At 48.8% G+C, this 15,953-nt stretch overlaps 2 protein-coding genes across 2 annotated transcripts; one reads left to right on the forward strand and one right to left on the reverse strand.

Moving 5' to 3' along the window:
* The first annotated feature begins 5,566 nt into the window (after positions 1 to 5,566).
* On the forward strand, positions 5,567 to 6,490 carry LOC102459142 (olfactory receptor 52N4-like). Its single transcript, XM_006117175.2, has one exon. It carries the CDS (start codon positions 5,567 to 5,569, stop codon positions 6,488 to 6,490), a length of 924 nt encoding a protein of 307 aa, XP_006117237.2.
* A 6,764-nt stretch (positions 6,491 to 13,254) lies between these two features.
* LOC102459380 (olfactory receptor 52E4-like) lies at positions 13,255 to 14,202 on the reverse strand. The gene has a single exon (XM_014570513.3). It carries the CDS (start codon positions 14,200 to 14,202, stop codon positions 13,255 to 13,257), a length of 948 nt encoding a protein of 315 aa, XP_014425999.3.
* Positions 14,203 to 15,953: the final 1,751 nt, after the last annotated feature.

Genomic DNA, 15,953 nt, shown 5'->3' on the forward strand with positions numbered 1-15,953 from the left:
GCAGGGCATCAGAGTAGGACTTAGAGCGTGGAGCTGCTGCCTCAGGCTAGCCGAGGGCTGTGCTTAAAGGGTCCCGACCCCCACCCCGGACAGACAGTTCTCAGGGTTCCCCGCTCGCTTGTCTAACGCCATGAGGGACAGCAAAGCAGTCCTGGCTTGGAGTGTCCTGAGTGCCCACACTCGGCACATCACAGCACTCGGCCATCAGCCCGGCTGCACTTGCCGCAGGTTGCCATCTGGGGAGGGGGTCAATCGGGGGGCTGCAGGAGAGCTTCCACCCCCAGAAGTCCGCAGAGCCAGCCCAGTCCTCCCCCTCGGGGGCTCGTACCCCATTCATCCCTCACCTCCTTCCACTTACCCCTCCCTAGCCCCCCTTCCTGATGTACAAAATAAAGGACATGTGTGTTCAAAAATAGAAACTCTCTTTATTGAACAAAACTCGGGGAGACTGGGAAAAGGAGGTGGGAGAGGGGAAGAGAGAGGGTGGGAGAGGGGAGGGCAACTAAAATGATCAGGGGTTGGGAACGGGTCCCATATGAAGAGAGGCTAACGAGACTGGGACTTTTCAGCTTAGAAAAGAGGAAACTGAGGGTGGATATGATAGAGGTCTATAAAAGCATGAGTGTCATGGAGAGGGTGCATACAGAAAAGTTCTTCATTAGTTCCCATAATAGAAGGACTAGAGGACACCAAAGGAAAGGAATGGGTAGCAGGCTTCAAACTAATAACAGAAAGTTCTTCTTCACAAAGCAAATAGTCAATCTGTGGAACTCCTTGCTGCAGGAGGCTGTGAAGGCTAGAACTATAAGGGTACGTCTACACTGCATCCCTAGTTCGAACTAGGGATGCAAATGGAGACAACCGAAGTAGTTAATGAAGCAGGGATTTAAATATCCCGCGCTCCATTAACATGATTTCGCCGGCGCGCTAGTTCGAATCACAGCTGATTCGAACCAGGAAGTGCACGCCGGGACACGTTAGTTCGGACTAAGGCCCTTAGTCCAAACTAATGTTTCTCCTCGGCAGACAGGCTACTGGGCTAGACGGACCTTTGGTCTGACCCAGTACGGCCGTTATTATGTTTTTATGCTCTAAGCTCAGGGCTCAGGGTCGGGGGTCTCACTCGACCACCTTGATTTTCATGCAAACCTGCTCCTGGGTAGCCAGGCTGGCAGCTCTCCTGCCCTAGACGGCCACTTTCCTGTGCCTAGTGCGGAGGTTGTGGACGTTGGAGTCTTCCCCCCAAACCTCGATGAGGTCCACGATCTCCGCACTAGACCATGCGAGCGTCTGCCTCTTGCGGCCCTGGGCAGGCTCCTGGGAGCCGCCAGCCTGGTCCCGGGAAGAGGGGGAGGGCTGGGTGGCAGCGGGTGGCTGGCTCATGCTGTACCAGGTGCAGGGTCTGCTGGCTGGGTGCTGGCAGGCTTGCACGTGGCAAGGGCACCGTAGCCAGCCCGTGCCCCTTTAAGGGCTCCAGGGCCGGGAGAGGAGCAATAGAGTTTCCCTGGTGGTGCCCAGAGTGGCCACCAGGGAAAGCTGGGGAGGGCTAGCGTCCCACTAGTTCGAATTAAGGGGCTACACAGCCCTTAATTCGAACTACTTAATTCGAACTAGGCTTAGTCCTCGTGGAATGAGGTTTACCTAGTTTGAATTAAGTTTGAACTAGTGGTTTGTATGTGTAGCGCCTAGCAAAGTTAATTCGAACTAACATCAGTTAATTCGAATTAACTTTGTAGTGTAGACAGACTCTCAGGGGCTGACCGAGGGACTCGGAAATGCAGCCTAGAACACTCAGGGGCTGAGCGAGGAGATGGCCGAGCCATTGGCTGTCATCTTTGAAAAGTCATGGAGGTCGGGGTATGTTGCAGAAGTCTAGAAAAGGGCAAATCTAGGGCCCGTCTATAAAAGGGGAATAAGAACAAGCCAGGAAACTACAGACCAGTCCTTTTAACTTCTGTGCCAGGGACGATAATGGAGCAAGGAATTACGAAATCCATCGGCAAACATCTGGAACATAATACACTGATAAGTAGCAGTCAGCATAAAGCGAGTTAAACTCATTTGATAGCTTTCTGTGATATGCTAACGAGATCGTTGGATAAAATACACGCAACTGCCCAGAGCAGCCAGGTCCTCTGTGACCTGGCCCAGAGCCCAGGAGTTCTCCTCTCCCTTTGGGAAGGGCCTTAATTGCTGTTTACTCCTAGAGCTGGAGAAACAGCATGCTATGGCGACACGGAGAGAGACGTGATTTAGAGAGACTCCTGGCTGTTTAGATTTAGATGTTGGTTGTCCCCTACGGGCCGAGCGAACCCCCCTGGGACGGCCCAGAGCTGGGTTATAACCAGTGCCCAGCCCTGTGCCGGCTCTCGGTGCGGGACGCTACTGCTGACGCCGGGCTGAGAGAGGTACGGGACGCGGTGCATGAGAGGGAGTACCAGAGAAGACACTTGGGTCATTAATCACAGGTACCAGCTCTTGCTGAGGGGCTCCCCTGCTCACCAAACCCAGTGCATCATGGGCAAGATGGGACAGTCTGGGGTTCTTTCTGCTTTGCACCGAAAGTAAACATCCCTGGGCTTTGCTATAGAGGATTAGTTTTCTCCATTATCATGAGTCAAAATGTCCCTTGTCGTAGGACAGTACAGTGAGACAGGAAATTCAGGATTCACTGGTGTGGCATCCTGACAGGTCTCCAGCTCCATCAGCAATGACAAATGTTTGGCTGTGTGCGTTTTCGTATACTCCCTTGGGATATGGTGCCAGCTCTGCACAGGTAGCTAGCATAATAGACTTCAAGAGAGCCATAGAGAACATAAGAACACAGCCTTCCTGGGTCAGACCAATGGCCAATCTAGTCCAGGCTACGTAAAGACTGCTCCACAATTGGCAGACCTTTTTCCAGTAGTTTTTTCAGAAGAGGCTTTTCTGAAATGTGGCCTGTCTGCACTGGGCCAAATTTCAGAAAAACCTCTTTTAGAAGAGTCCTTCTCCTTCGTCAAAGGAAGAAGACGGGGTTTCCATAAGAGCACGTCTGCTTTGCCACCAAAAAAAGCAGAAGAGCAGACGTGATCCCTAGACGCAGGGGAGTTTTTGGTATCCCCAGTAGCCTGTCTGCTGTCAGCGGCCTATGCCTGGTGTCCTTGAGAAGGTGAACAAAACGGAATGATCAAGTGATCCATTTCCAACCCCTGACACCATCCTGCCCATCCTGATAGCCATTGCTGGACCTAAGCTCCATGAATTGATCTAGCTCTTTTCTGAACCCTGTTAAAGTCCTGGTCTTCACTACGTCCTCTGGCAAGGAGTTCCGCAGGTTGACTGTCCGCTGCATAAAGAAAAACTTCCTTTTGTTTGTCTGAAACCTGCTCCCTATTCGTTTCATTTGGTGACCCCTAGTTCTTATATTATGGGAACAAGTTAATAACTTTTCCTTTGTCACTTTCTCCACACCAGTCATGATTTTATAGGCCTCTCTCATATCCCCCCTTAGTCTCCTCTTTTCTAAGATGAAAGTCCCAGTTTTCTTAATCTATCTTCATATTGGTCCCATTCCAAACTCCTCATCATTTTTGTTGCCCTTTTCTGAAGCTTCACGAATGCCAAGAGATCTTCTTTTGTATGAGGCCGCCATAGCTCTATGACTATGAACACAGAGACTCTCTATTAAAAGACTCTTCCCCCAAGAGTCCGATCCATGTGCTCTTCTGCACCCGTCAGCTTTCCCCCAGCCCTTAGTTTAAAACCTGCTCTACGACCTTTTTAATGTTCAGTGCCAGCAGTCTGGTTCCACTTTGGGTTAGGTGGAGCCCGTCCTTCCTGTGTAGGTTTCCTCTATCCCAAAAGTGTCCCCAGTTCTTAGTAAATCTAAACCCCTCTTCCCTACACCATCGTCTCATCCACGCATTGAGCTTCTGAAGCTCTGCCTGCCTACCTGGCCCTGTGCGTGGAACTGGAAGCATTTCAGAGAACGCCACCGTAGAGGTCCTGGATTTCAGTCTCTTTCCTAGCAGCCTAAATTTGGCCTCTAAGACATCTCTCCTACCCTTCCCTACGTCATTGGTACCTACATGTACCACGGCCACCGGCTCCTCCCCAGCACTACACATAAGTCTATCTAGATGCCTCGAGAGATCCGCAACCTTCGCACCAGGCAGGCAAGTGACCATACGGTTCTCCCGGTCATCACAAACCCAACTATCTATGTTTCTAACGATTGAATCCCCCACTACTAACACCTGCCTTTTCCTATTGACTGGAGTTCCTTCCCCCGGAGACATAGCCTCAGTGCGAGAGGATCCCACAACATCCTCTGGAAGGAGAGTCCTGACTACGGGTTCATTTTCCTCTGCACCAGTTGACTGTTCTCCTTCCCTGAGCCTTTCATCCTCCTTAACAGTGCAGGGGCTGTCTGATTGGTGAGGGGACTATTCTATGGTGTCCTGGAAGGCTTCATCGACTTACCTCTCCACCTCCCTTCACTCCTATTCAGCTGCCCCAAATCCCTTTCTGCGGTACTGCTCCGTAGGTAGGAATTATCCATTTTGTGTGTGTGCAGGTGATTGATGTTGTATTCTCTGTCATGTCTATATTTTCAAACCTTGTCTTTATTTTTAATAGTTGACATTTAACAGAGAACTTTCTGGCATTTGCCTTTTTTGTTTGTGTTTTTCTTTGGCTCTGCTGCTGGTGGACTGCAAACATGTGTTTCTGAATCAGCTGTCTGGTTGATCAGTCAGTTCTTAACTCTGGTGATCCTAACGTTACGATTCTACTGTTGTGGGTGTTTGTCACCCTCCTTGTCTGCCGATGGACTGCAAAGTGCTTTCTCATCTAATAATAATAATAGAGATTGCCTATCTCCTAGAACTGGAAGGGACCTTGAAAGGTCATTGAGTCCAGTCCCCTGCCTTCTCAGCAGGACCAAGTATCATTCCTGATGAATTTTTGCCTGAAATTCCTAAATGGCCTCTGCAAGAATTGAACTCACCACCCTGGGTGTAGCAGGCTAATGCTCAATCCACTGAGCTATCCCTCCCCACAAATGCAGGCGCAGTGCTTTGTCTTACTTCTCTCCAACTGCAGAACAGAACTATTTCTACATAACACAAGAACATACCATAAAAATGGCCAGACTGGGTCAAACTAAAGGTCCATCTATCCCAGTATCCTGTCTGCTGACAGTGGCCAATGCCAGGTACCACAGAGGGAGGGACCACAGCCGGTAATCCTGACATGATCCTTCCCCTGCCATCTACCTCCAGACAAACATATACAAATATAAAATATAAAATAAGGAATTTGAATGTGTAGGATCAGTTTTTGTATTTCATTTCTCTGCATAAGGAAAATGTTATTACTTGTGTGAAGAGCGACCAGTCTGCTTCACCCAGGAGAAGTCTCCAGCGCTGAATGTCACATCTCATACTAACATTGTCTCTCCCTCCAGGCATTTGTACTGTGACATCACGCGAGACCCGGGGCACATGCCCAAAGTCGGGAGAAGACAGAATACATTCAGGAAAGACTGTTCGGTCTCTGTATTGGACTCCTTCTCTGCTACTCTATGTCCAGTTCCAACAGAACCATCTTCACCAACCCCTCCACCTTCATCCTGATGGGCATCCCTGGCCTGGAGGCAGCTCATATCTGGGTCTCCATCCCCTTCTGTGCCATTTACGTCATAACCATCTTGGCAAATTTCACCATCCTATACATTGTGAAGACAGAGCCGAGCCTCCATGAGCCCATGTATTATTTCCTCTGCATGCTGGCCATCACCGACCTGGTCCTGTCCACATCCACCCTGCCCACAATGCTGAGCAACTTCTGGTTCAATGACAGGGAGATCGGTTTCAGTGCCTGCCTCACCCAGCTGTACTTTGTTCACTGCTTCTCTGCGATTGAGTCCGGGATCTTCGTGGCCATGGCCTTAGATCGCTACGTGGCCATCTGTAATCCCCTGAGACATTCCACCATCCTGACAAACCCTGTGGTGGCGAAAATCGGTTTGGCCGTGCTACTGAGTGGTGGCGTACTTGCATTACCCTACCCCTTCCTGGCGAGGCAGTGGCCATATTGCAGAACCAACATCATCCCCTACACGCACTGCGAGCACATAGATGTGGTGAAACTGGCCTGTGCCGACATCCGCATCAGTAGTTACTACGGCCTCTCGGTGCTACTCTGTATAAATGGCCTGTATGTGATTTTGATCGCTGTGTCCTACACCCAGATCCTCAGGGCCATCTTCCGCCTCCCCACAAAGGACGCCCGGCTCAAGACTTTTGGCACTTGTGTCTCCCACCTCTGTGCCATCTTAGCTTTCTACATCCCAACTTACTTCTCCTCCCTCTCGCAGCGGTTTGGTCACAATTTGCCCCTCTCTTTTCATGTTCTCCTTGCCAACGTGTACCTCCTGGTGCCCCCCATGCTGAACCCCATCATCTATGGGGTGAGGACCAAGCAGATCCGAGACAGGCTCTTCTGACTCTTTGCTCAAAAAGAGAGTAAGGTTTTCTGCTGGTGCTCTAGCTCTTCCACTGAGCTCTGAGCAGCACTGGCAGGCGAGAGGGTGCTGGGCCTTCTTCCCTGTATCACAGGCTGGCCAATCAAAGAGAGATTAATTCCTGTCGTGACCTGACTCTGGTACTCAGCATGACACACTAGGGAATAGGTATGTGTACGACACATCTGGTTGCCACCCTATAGACCCACCCCCTGCTCCCAGGACCTGCCCCGAGCCACATCATCCCTCCAAGCCCCACGCCAGTTGCTCACTGCTCCCCTTCCCCCCTCATTTTGTGGATCATCTCTGTGATGGGTCCTCCCCAGGGCATCACCTGGAACAGAGATACAGCTGAGCCCTCGGTCTCCCCAGTTTTGGCTCCCACTTGCACCGTGATGTGACAAGCTGCAAAGCTCGCCTCACGCCAAGACAGGGAGGGACTACACCCAGCTGTCTTCATGGATGCTTTTGCCAGCTGCTCATTGACCCACAAAAGTGATGCTACAGCCAACTTACTTCTCCTCCCCCTCTATTCCCAGCTGCCCAGCCAAAGACCCCTGAGCTGCACGGTGTTGTCCTGGTGAAAACACAACCAGTATATATTTGTTACCCCGGGCTCCACTTCCACAAAGGAAAGCAATAGAAAGAGAGGTTTTAAAGGACAATAGACGATAGCAAACAGATCTAAGTAGATTAACAATAAGAAATAAAAGAAAACTATTGTCTAAGCCTCATGTACTAGTCAGGATTTCGTTCAAGCAGTGGCCCACCTAGTTTGTAAGTACAAGCAGGTTAGGTTTTTTCAGGCAGGCTTCTGTCATTCCTGCCTGGGACCAGAAGTTCTCCCCAGTTCAGACTTTTCCCTCTGGAACTTTGAGGTGCGTTGTTGTAGGGAGATTTTAGGACTTTAACAGGGTTCAAAAAAGAGCTAGCTAGATTCATGGAGGTTAGGTCCATCAATGGCTACTAGCCAGGAGGGGTAGGAACGGTGTCCCTAGAACATAAGAACGGCCGTACTGGGTCAGACCGAAGGTCCGTCTAGCCCAGTAGCCTGTCTGCCGACAGTGGCCAACACCAGGTGTCCCAGAGAGGGTGTTGTCAAGCAATTTGTCTCCTGCCATCCCTCTCCAGCCTCTGACAAACAGAGACCAGGGCACCATTCCTTAACCACAGTGACTCTTTTTTAGGTCTCTTGCTATGTTTTTTAATTTGGGGTATACATTTCAGTTGGGCCTCTATTATGGTGTCTTTAAAAAGTTTCCTTGCAGCTTGCAAGGATTTTACTCTAGTCTCTGTGCCTTTTAAATTCTGTTTAACTAGCCTCCTCATTTTTGCATAGTTCCCTTTTTGAAATTAAATACCAGGGTGCTGGACTGCTGAGGTGTTTTTCCCACCACAGGAATGTTAAATGTTATTATATTATGGTCACTATTCCCAAGCGGTCCTGTAATAGTTACCTCCTGGACCTGATCCCGCGCTCCGCTCAGGACTAAATTGAGAATTGCCTCTGCCCTTGTGGGTTTCTGCACCAGCCGCTCCAAGAAGCAGTCATTTAAGGCATCGAGAATTTTTATCTCTGCATCTAGTCCTGAAGTGACATGTATCCAGTCAATATGGGGATAGTTGAAATCCCCCATTATTATAGAGTTTTTTATTTTGGTAGCCTCTCTAATCTCCCTCAGCATTTCAATGTCACTGTCACTGTCCTGGTCAGGTGGTCGATAATATATCCCTACGGCTAAATTCTTATTATTGGAGCATGAAATTACTATCCATAGCGATTCTATTGAACATGTTGATTCATTTAAGATTTTTACTTCATTTGATTCTATGTTATCTTTCACATACAGTGCCACTCCGCCACCCACATGGCCTATTCTGTCCTATTCTGTCTATTTTTTTATTTTATATCCCGGTATGGTTGTGTCCCTCTGATTGTCCTCATTCCACCAGGTTTCTGTGATCCCTATTATGTCAATCTCCTCCTTTAATACGAAGTACTCTAGTTCACCCATCTTATTATTTAGACTTCTAGCATTTGTGTAGAAGCACTATTTAAAATTGCCTCTGTTTATTTGTCTTTCCTTCCCTGATGTGTTAGACTCTTGTATATGTGACTGTTTCTTGTCTGATCTGGCCCGTTCCTTATAATCTCCCTTCCTCTCTTTCTGACTAAAACCTAGAGAATCTCTATCAATGGATTCTCCTCTAAGAGAAGTCTCCCTCCGATCCACGTGCTCCTCCGCACCAATCGGCTTTCCCCCATCTCTTAGTTTAAAAACTGCTCGAAGGCCTTTTTAATGTTTAGTGCCAGCAGTCTGGTTCCACCCTGGTTTAGGTGGAGCCCATCCTTCCTGTATAGGCTCCCCCTCTCCCAAAAGTGTCCCCAGTTCCTAATAAATCCAAACCCCTCTTCCCTACACCATCGTCTCATCCACGCATTGAGCTTCTGAAGCTCTGCCTGCCTACCTGGCCCTGCGCATGGAACTGGAAGTATTTCAGAGAATGCCACCAGAGAGGTCCTGGATTTCAGTCTCTTTCCTAGCAGCCTAAATTTGGCCTCTAGGACGTCTCTCCTACCCTTCCCTACATCATTGGCACCTACATGTACCACGACCACCGGCTCCTCCCCAGCACTACACATAAGTCTATCTAGATGACTCAAGAGATCCGCAACCTTCGCACCAGGCAGGCAAGTGACCATACGGTTCTCACAGTCATCACAAACCAAGCTCTGTATGTTTCTAATGATCGAATCACCCATTACTAACACCTGCCTCTTCCTAACCACTGGCGTTCCCTCCCCTGGAGAGGTCTCCTCAGTGCGAGAGGATACCACAACATCTGTCGGAAGGAGGGTTTCAACTACGGGATGGTTTCCCTCTGCTCCCATTGACTGCTCTCTTCTCCTGAGTCTTTCATCCTCCTCAACAGCTGTGGGGCTGTCTGACCAGAGGTGGGGCAATTCTACAGTGTCCCGGAAAGCCTCATCTACGTAGCTCTCGGCCTCCCTCAGCTCCTCCAGTTCAGCCACCCTGGCCTCCATAGCCCAAACTTGGTCTCTCAGCGTCAGGAGCTCCTTGCACCAGGTACACGCATACGCCACCTGCCTACAGGGCAGACTGCCTACAGGGCAGGTAATCATATGTGTTACACTCAACACAATAAACAGGATAGCCCCCACTCTGCTGCTGGGCTTCTGCCTACCCTCTGTTTGTCTGGAGATAGGTGACAGGGGAAGGCTCATGGGAGGATTACATGTTGTGTTCCCTTCCTCTGGGGCTACTGGCATTGGCCACGGTAGGCAGAGAAGACACTGAGCTGTGTCTAGACTGCAGGCTTCTTTCAGCTAGAAAAATGTATTTAGAAAGAGAGTGTCGACTCAGCAAAAGCACAATGAAAAAAAGATCTACTTTTTCAAAATGTGGTTTACTGCTGTTGGAAAATAAACCCTGCATTCGTTTGACTTTCTATTGAAAGAACGCAGTTACAGTGTGGACATAAGTGTCGTTTTTCTGCCTTTTTTGTATATTGCCTTTTTACCAGAAAAACTCTGCAGCATAGGCATGTCTACACTGCAGAATGTTTCCGGGATGCCAGAAGTACATAAGAACATAAGAATGGCTCTTTCTGAACCTTTTCTAATGCCAGTATATCTTTTCTGAGATAAGGAGACCACATCTGTACGCAGTATTCCAGATGTGGGCATCCCATGGATTATATAAAGGCAATAAGATATTCTCCGTCTTATTCTCTGTCTCTTTTTTAATGATTCCTTACATCCTGTTTGGTTTTTTGACTGCCGCTGCACACTGCGTGGACGTCTTCAGAGAACTATCCACGCTGATTCCAAGATCTATTTCCTGACTAGTTGAAGCTAATTTCGACTCATCCACTTCTTCTTACTAGCGAGGTGGTCTGTTAAGGTATGTCTACACTACAGCGTTATTTCAAAATATCTAATTTTGAAATAGTTAATTCAACATAGCTTATTTTGAAATAACGTGTCTATACACAAAATGCATTTCGAAATAGCCTTTTTCTATTTCAAAATAGTGTGTCCACACTGAGAGGATGTTGAATCACATTTAAGGCTGGTTGGAACCAGTTCCAGCAGGGCATCAAGTCAGAAGGTACCTTGTGGCCAGGGCGGCCAGCAGGGCTGGAGGTCCCATGTTTTGAAATAAGTGTGTACGCAGTGCTTATTTCGAAATAGCAATTTCAAAATTGGCACCATTCCTCGTGGAATGAGGTTTATCAATTTTGAAATAAGCCCTCTGCCATTTCAAATTAATTTTGAAATAACAGGATGGCTGTGTAGACTCTAAGGGTATGGCTACACTACCACCCTGGTTCGAACTAGGGTGGTTAATGTAGGCAACTGGAGTTGCAAATGAAGCCCGGGATTTGAATTTCCCGGGCTTCATTTGCGTGTTGCCGGGCGCCGCCATTTTTAAATGCCAGCTAGTTCGGACTAGGTAGTTCGGATGAGGCTTCCTATTCCGAACTACCTGTACACCTCATTCCAGGAAGAGGCATCTACTAGGGTGGTAGTGTAGACATACCCTACGATAGTTATTTCGAAATAACTTTGCTGTGTAGACATACCCTTGTAGACCCTCTATCATGATATCACCCTTGTTTCTTACCACTGGTTTCCTCTCCCAGAGATTCTCAGCAGGTCTGTGTAATACATTCATCTCAGCCTCTGTACAATGTATATTTGTACAGGCAACATCTCCTGCCTTTTGTCCTTGCTTCTGCTTCCTAAGCAAGACCAATATTCCAGTTATGGGTATTTTCCTACCCAGTCTCTTTGATGGAGCCCAGTTGTGTTTGTAGCAAGACAGAGGCCTGAAATGTAAGCCCATGTATCAACGGTCAAGACTTTGCAAACACAGAGCAATTCAAGCTGCGAGCAAGAGGCAGGCCCAGCTCACAGAACATGGCACAGACAGGGCAGATGTTGTAGACACTCTAACTGGTACCAGGCACAGGCTGCCCGCACATCCCAGAGGGATGGTAACAACTCTTCGTTATGAAGAATCTTGGTACCAACCCTCTCCGCACAGAAACAGGGACACACGGGCCCAAGTTCAGGACAGGGTATAACATGGCAGCATGACGGATGGTGATGGTTTTGATTGAACCACCAAGTGCACTGAAATGGATGGTATCGAGGCAACGTCATCGGGTAGCAACGTGAGACACCAGGAGTGATGTGTACGATGTTTGCATTGGAGTAAAAGAAGTTTCTTGGAGAGGCTGTCTTTGACCGAGAATCTACCATTGACTGCATTGTGTCCATGGCAGGGAGTACTCAGGAGGAGTGGGTCGCTAGGGTCTGCTGACAACAGTTCCTGTATTTCATTTGATAATATGGGTGGCCTGGTGCCTTTGATCCTTATCTGATTTTGTGGTCTTGGGGGGCTCTCTTGAAGTCTATTTTGCTGGCTCCCTGTGCAGAGCCAGCCCGATATACAGGCAGGGTACGCACTAAGGTTTTCCAACAGTGAGCAGAGTGAGTTTTGGCTTGTGCACCAATATTGAGGTTGCGTGTGCTGGTTTGGATGGGTGCCACCATGGCACCCAATTTATTCACACACAAGTTCCTGGCCACCGGAGCAGATGCCCTCCCCCACCGCATGCGGCAGGTCCTGTTCCTGGCCCCGGCCACCAGAACAGGCCTTGCCCTCCCCACCACCTGCACCATGTGGAAGCCCTGGCCATCAGAAGAGGCCATCTGTCTGTGGCATGTGTCTGTGGCAGGTCCTGACCCTCTGCCCCAGCGGTTCTCCTGAGGTGGTGGGCGGGGGGAGAACTCTGCACACAGCCATGCAGGTGCGCACCTCAGTGGGAACATTGTACACAGGGGAGCCCATGTATGCAGCCAAATGGGTATCATCATTGCACAGGGCGAGATGCCCGTTAGCACAGCACATCCGTGACCGCTGAGCACAATACTTATTTACTAGCAATATCAGTTCTTCAACTGTATTCATCCAACGTCTCCCATTTGTACCCAGACCTCCAAGATCCTGGCTTGATCCCTCCCTCTCCCCCACTTCTATCTTGTCTCATCTTTATCTCTGCTATTACAGTTCATGCTCCTCCCAATTTCTCACCCTTCTCCCGCCTCTTTGTTTTTGCCTTTCATGGGGGCTGTCATCACCTGTCCTCGCCGAACGTAGTTTAGAGCCCTCCTCACGAGGTGGGCCAGTCTGCTTCCAAACAGGCCCTTTCCCTCCCTCGAGAGGTCGTGTACCTATCCGTGGATGTCGGAGGTTTGCAGCTTGTCACACCCCAAGGCAAGAGGGAACGTGGACTGGTGAGACAGAGGCCTGAGCTCTGCCTCCATTCCTGGTGCCACCCTGGGTGGGACCCACCACAGAAATGATCCGGAGAGTGACATTGGGAGGAGAGGAGGAGGGTTGGCAGTAAATATTGGGAAGCAGCTGAAGGGCTGAAATGCAGAAGTGGAGCAGAGGTGAGAGCCTGAGGAAAAAGGTAGGAGGGGGCAAGTATTCACAGGCCCATGTACAACCAGAATTAGAGTTAGAGGCAGCAACCCCAGGAGTCAATGAATGTGCACAGACCCATCCCCAGGTTGTCACACAGACACATCACACTAAGGCCAGGAAAGAGTTTAATGTCGCACACACAGCCCAGTCAGTGATGAAACCAGCCTGTCAACAGTCGACTCTGAAGGGAGTTCTGTGTGAGACCCAGAGCACCAGCACAAAACGTCAGGTCCTTTTACGAGTAAAGAGCAGACACAGCTTCTCCCGGATCTGTTTGGTCCTCAGCCCATAGATGATGGGGCTTAGCATGGGGGGCACCAGGAGGTACACGTTGCCAATGAGAGCATGGAAATACAATGCCAGATTCTGGCCAAAGCGCTGTGTGAAGGAGGAGAAAAAACCAGGGACGTAAAAAGCTAAGATGGCACATACGTGGGAGCCACAGGTCCCAAAAGCTTTGAGCCGGGAGTCTTTCGTGGGGAGGTTGAAGATGGCCCGGAGGATCAGGAAATAGGACATGGCGATAAAAAATGTGTCCAGACCTTCCCCACAAAGTAGCTCAAAGAGGCCGTAGGAACTACTGAGGCTGATGTCGGCACAAGCCAGCTTCACCACATGGATGTTCTCGCAGTGCGTGTGGGGGATGATGTTGGTTCTGCAATATGGCCACCGTCTCACCAGGAAGGGATAGGGCAACGTGAGCATGACACCCCGCAGCAACACAGCCAGGCCGATCTTGGCCACTACTGGGTTTGTGAGGATGGTGGAATGTCTCAGGGGGTGGCAGATGGCCACATAGCGATCCAACGCCATGGCCACGAAGATCCCTGACTCAATCACGGAGAAGCAGTGAACAAAGAATATCTGGGCGAGGCAGGCACTGAATTTGATCTCCCTGGAATTGAACCAGAAGAGGCTCAGCATTTTGGGCAGGGTGGACGTAGACAGGACCAGGTCGGTGACGGCCAGCATGCAGAGGAAATAGTACATGGGAACATGGAGGCTTGGTTCAAACTTCACAATGGAGAGGATGCTGAGGTTGCCCAAGAGCACTATGATGTACATGATGCAGGCGGGGATGGAGAGCCAGACATGGGCCGCCTCCAGGCCAGGGATGCCCAGCAGGATGAAGGTGGAGGGGTTGGTGAAGTCGGTGGTGTTGGAATCTGACATGGAGTCAGAGAGAAGGTGTCCGATCCTGATGCAGAACAACGTCTCCTATTCAAAACGCACATTCCCCCAACTTGCTGTAGGTGCCCAGGGTGATGGTCACAGCCCACATGCCTGGACGGAGAGACAAAGTGAATGTCACACACCACATGCCCTGCTCCACTCAAGCTCGTGTAGACGCGCACTATGTTATTTCAGAATATCGTGAGGTATTCTGAAATACTATTGCTGTATAGACAGACCCCTAGTGGTTCAAAAGGGCACATTAACTACAGCTGAGACAATTTCTCAGCAAAACTGTGAGGACAAAATTAGAAGAAAAATATGAATGAAACTTGGGAATTTTAAAGAAGGGATTATTAGATAGTCAAAACCGCGGATGAATTTAGCTAGAGATCTGTTTCATTGGCAAAGTGAAGGCAGCTATTACTGGGGGAAAGGCAATATAAAACAAATGGAAAAGGGAAAATAGATAGCAAATAACAGGAATTGTATGTTACACTAAAGATATTAGGGGAAAATCCATCCTTTGCAAGGCTAAGGATAAAAAAAGGGAATTTATAAACTATATTAAGAATAAAAGAAATCCTATAAAATACTTAATTTGTGGAGACCGGGAGAAGTCCCAGATGATCGGAAAAAGGCAAATGGTAATGTCTATCTTTAAAAAAGGGAAGAAAAACAATCCAGGGAACTACAGACCAGTCAGCCTCTCCTCAGTACCGGGAAAAATCATGGAGGGGATTGTCGGGCTCAACGGATAGTCATCAACAGCTCGATGTCTGGCTCGTGGTCAGTTTCAAGTGCAGTGCCCCAAGGATCTGTTCTAGGACCAGCCCTTTGTTATTAATGACCTGGAAGAGGGGATGGATTGCACCCTCAGCAAGTTTGCAGATGACACTAAGCTAGGAGGAGAGGGAGATATGCTGGAAGGTTAAGCTACCTAGACTGATTAGAGTATTGGGCCAAAAGAAATCTGATGAGGTTCAATCAGGACAAGTATAGAGTCTTGCAGTGGGGACGGAAGAATCCCAAACATTGTTACAGGATGGGGACCGACTGGCTAAGTAGCAGTTCTGCAGAAAAGGACCTGGGGGTTACAGTGGATGAGAAGCTGGATATGAGTCAAGAGGGCGCCCTTGTAGCCAAGAAGGCTAATGGCATATTAGGGTGCATTAGGAGGATCATTGCCAGCAAATGTAGAGAAGTGATTATTCCCCTTCATTCGGCTCTGGTGAGGCCACATCTGGAATATCGCATCCAGTTCTGGGCCCTCCACTATAGAAAGGACGTGGACACATTGGAGAGGGTCCAGCAGAGGGCAACCAAAATGATGAGGGTGCTGGAGCACATGAGCTATGAGGAAAGGCTGAGGGATTTGGACTTGACAAAGCCCTGGATGCGATGTTCAAGAAATGTTATTGTTGTGCATTCAGGAAAAAGCAACGTGATGTTCTCTTGTTACTTAAGGTATCGAAGTACGTTCCAATCCCATAAGAGTGAACGAGGATGGTAAACACCATCTACAGTAGAACCTTAAAGTTATGAACTTGAGAGTAACAAATAGGCCACGCATGTGATTCTGAACCAGAAATGCGCAAATGGACAGCAGCAGAGCCTAAAAACAAACAAACAAACAAAAACAAACAACCAAACAAATAACTCAAGAAAACAAAGTAAAAGGGAGCTAGAGACCAGTTCTGTGTTAAATATAAATTATTGAAAATAAAAGGTAAATATAAAAGCAGTTTTCA

Source organism: Pelodiscus sinensis, chromosome 1 (assembly GCF_049634645.1).
Source record: "Pelodiscus sinensis isolate JC-2024 chromosome 1, ASM4963464v1, whole genome shotgun sequence".
Classification (NCBI taxonomy): Eukaryota; Metazoa; Chordata; order Testudines; family Trionychidae; genus Pelodiscus; species Pelodiscus sinensis.

Excerpts from the sequence above, each read along its gene's own strand:
- LOC102459142 (XM_006117175.2), top strand. The coding sequence starts at position 5,567 with ATGTCCAGTTCCAACAGAACCATCTTCACCAACCCCTCCACCTTCATC.
- LOC102459380 (XM_014570513.3), bottom strand. The coding sequence starts at position 14,202 with ATGTCAGATTCCAACACCACCGACTTCACCAACCCCTCCACCTTCATC.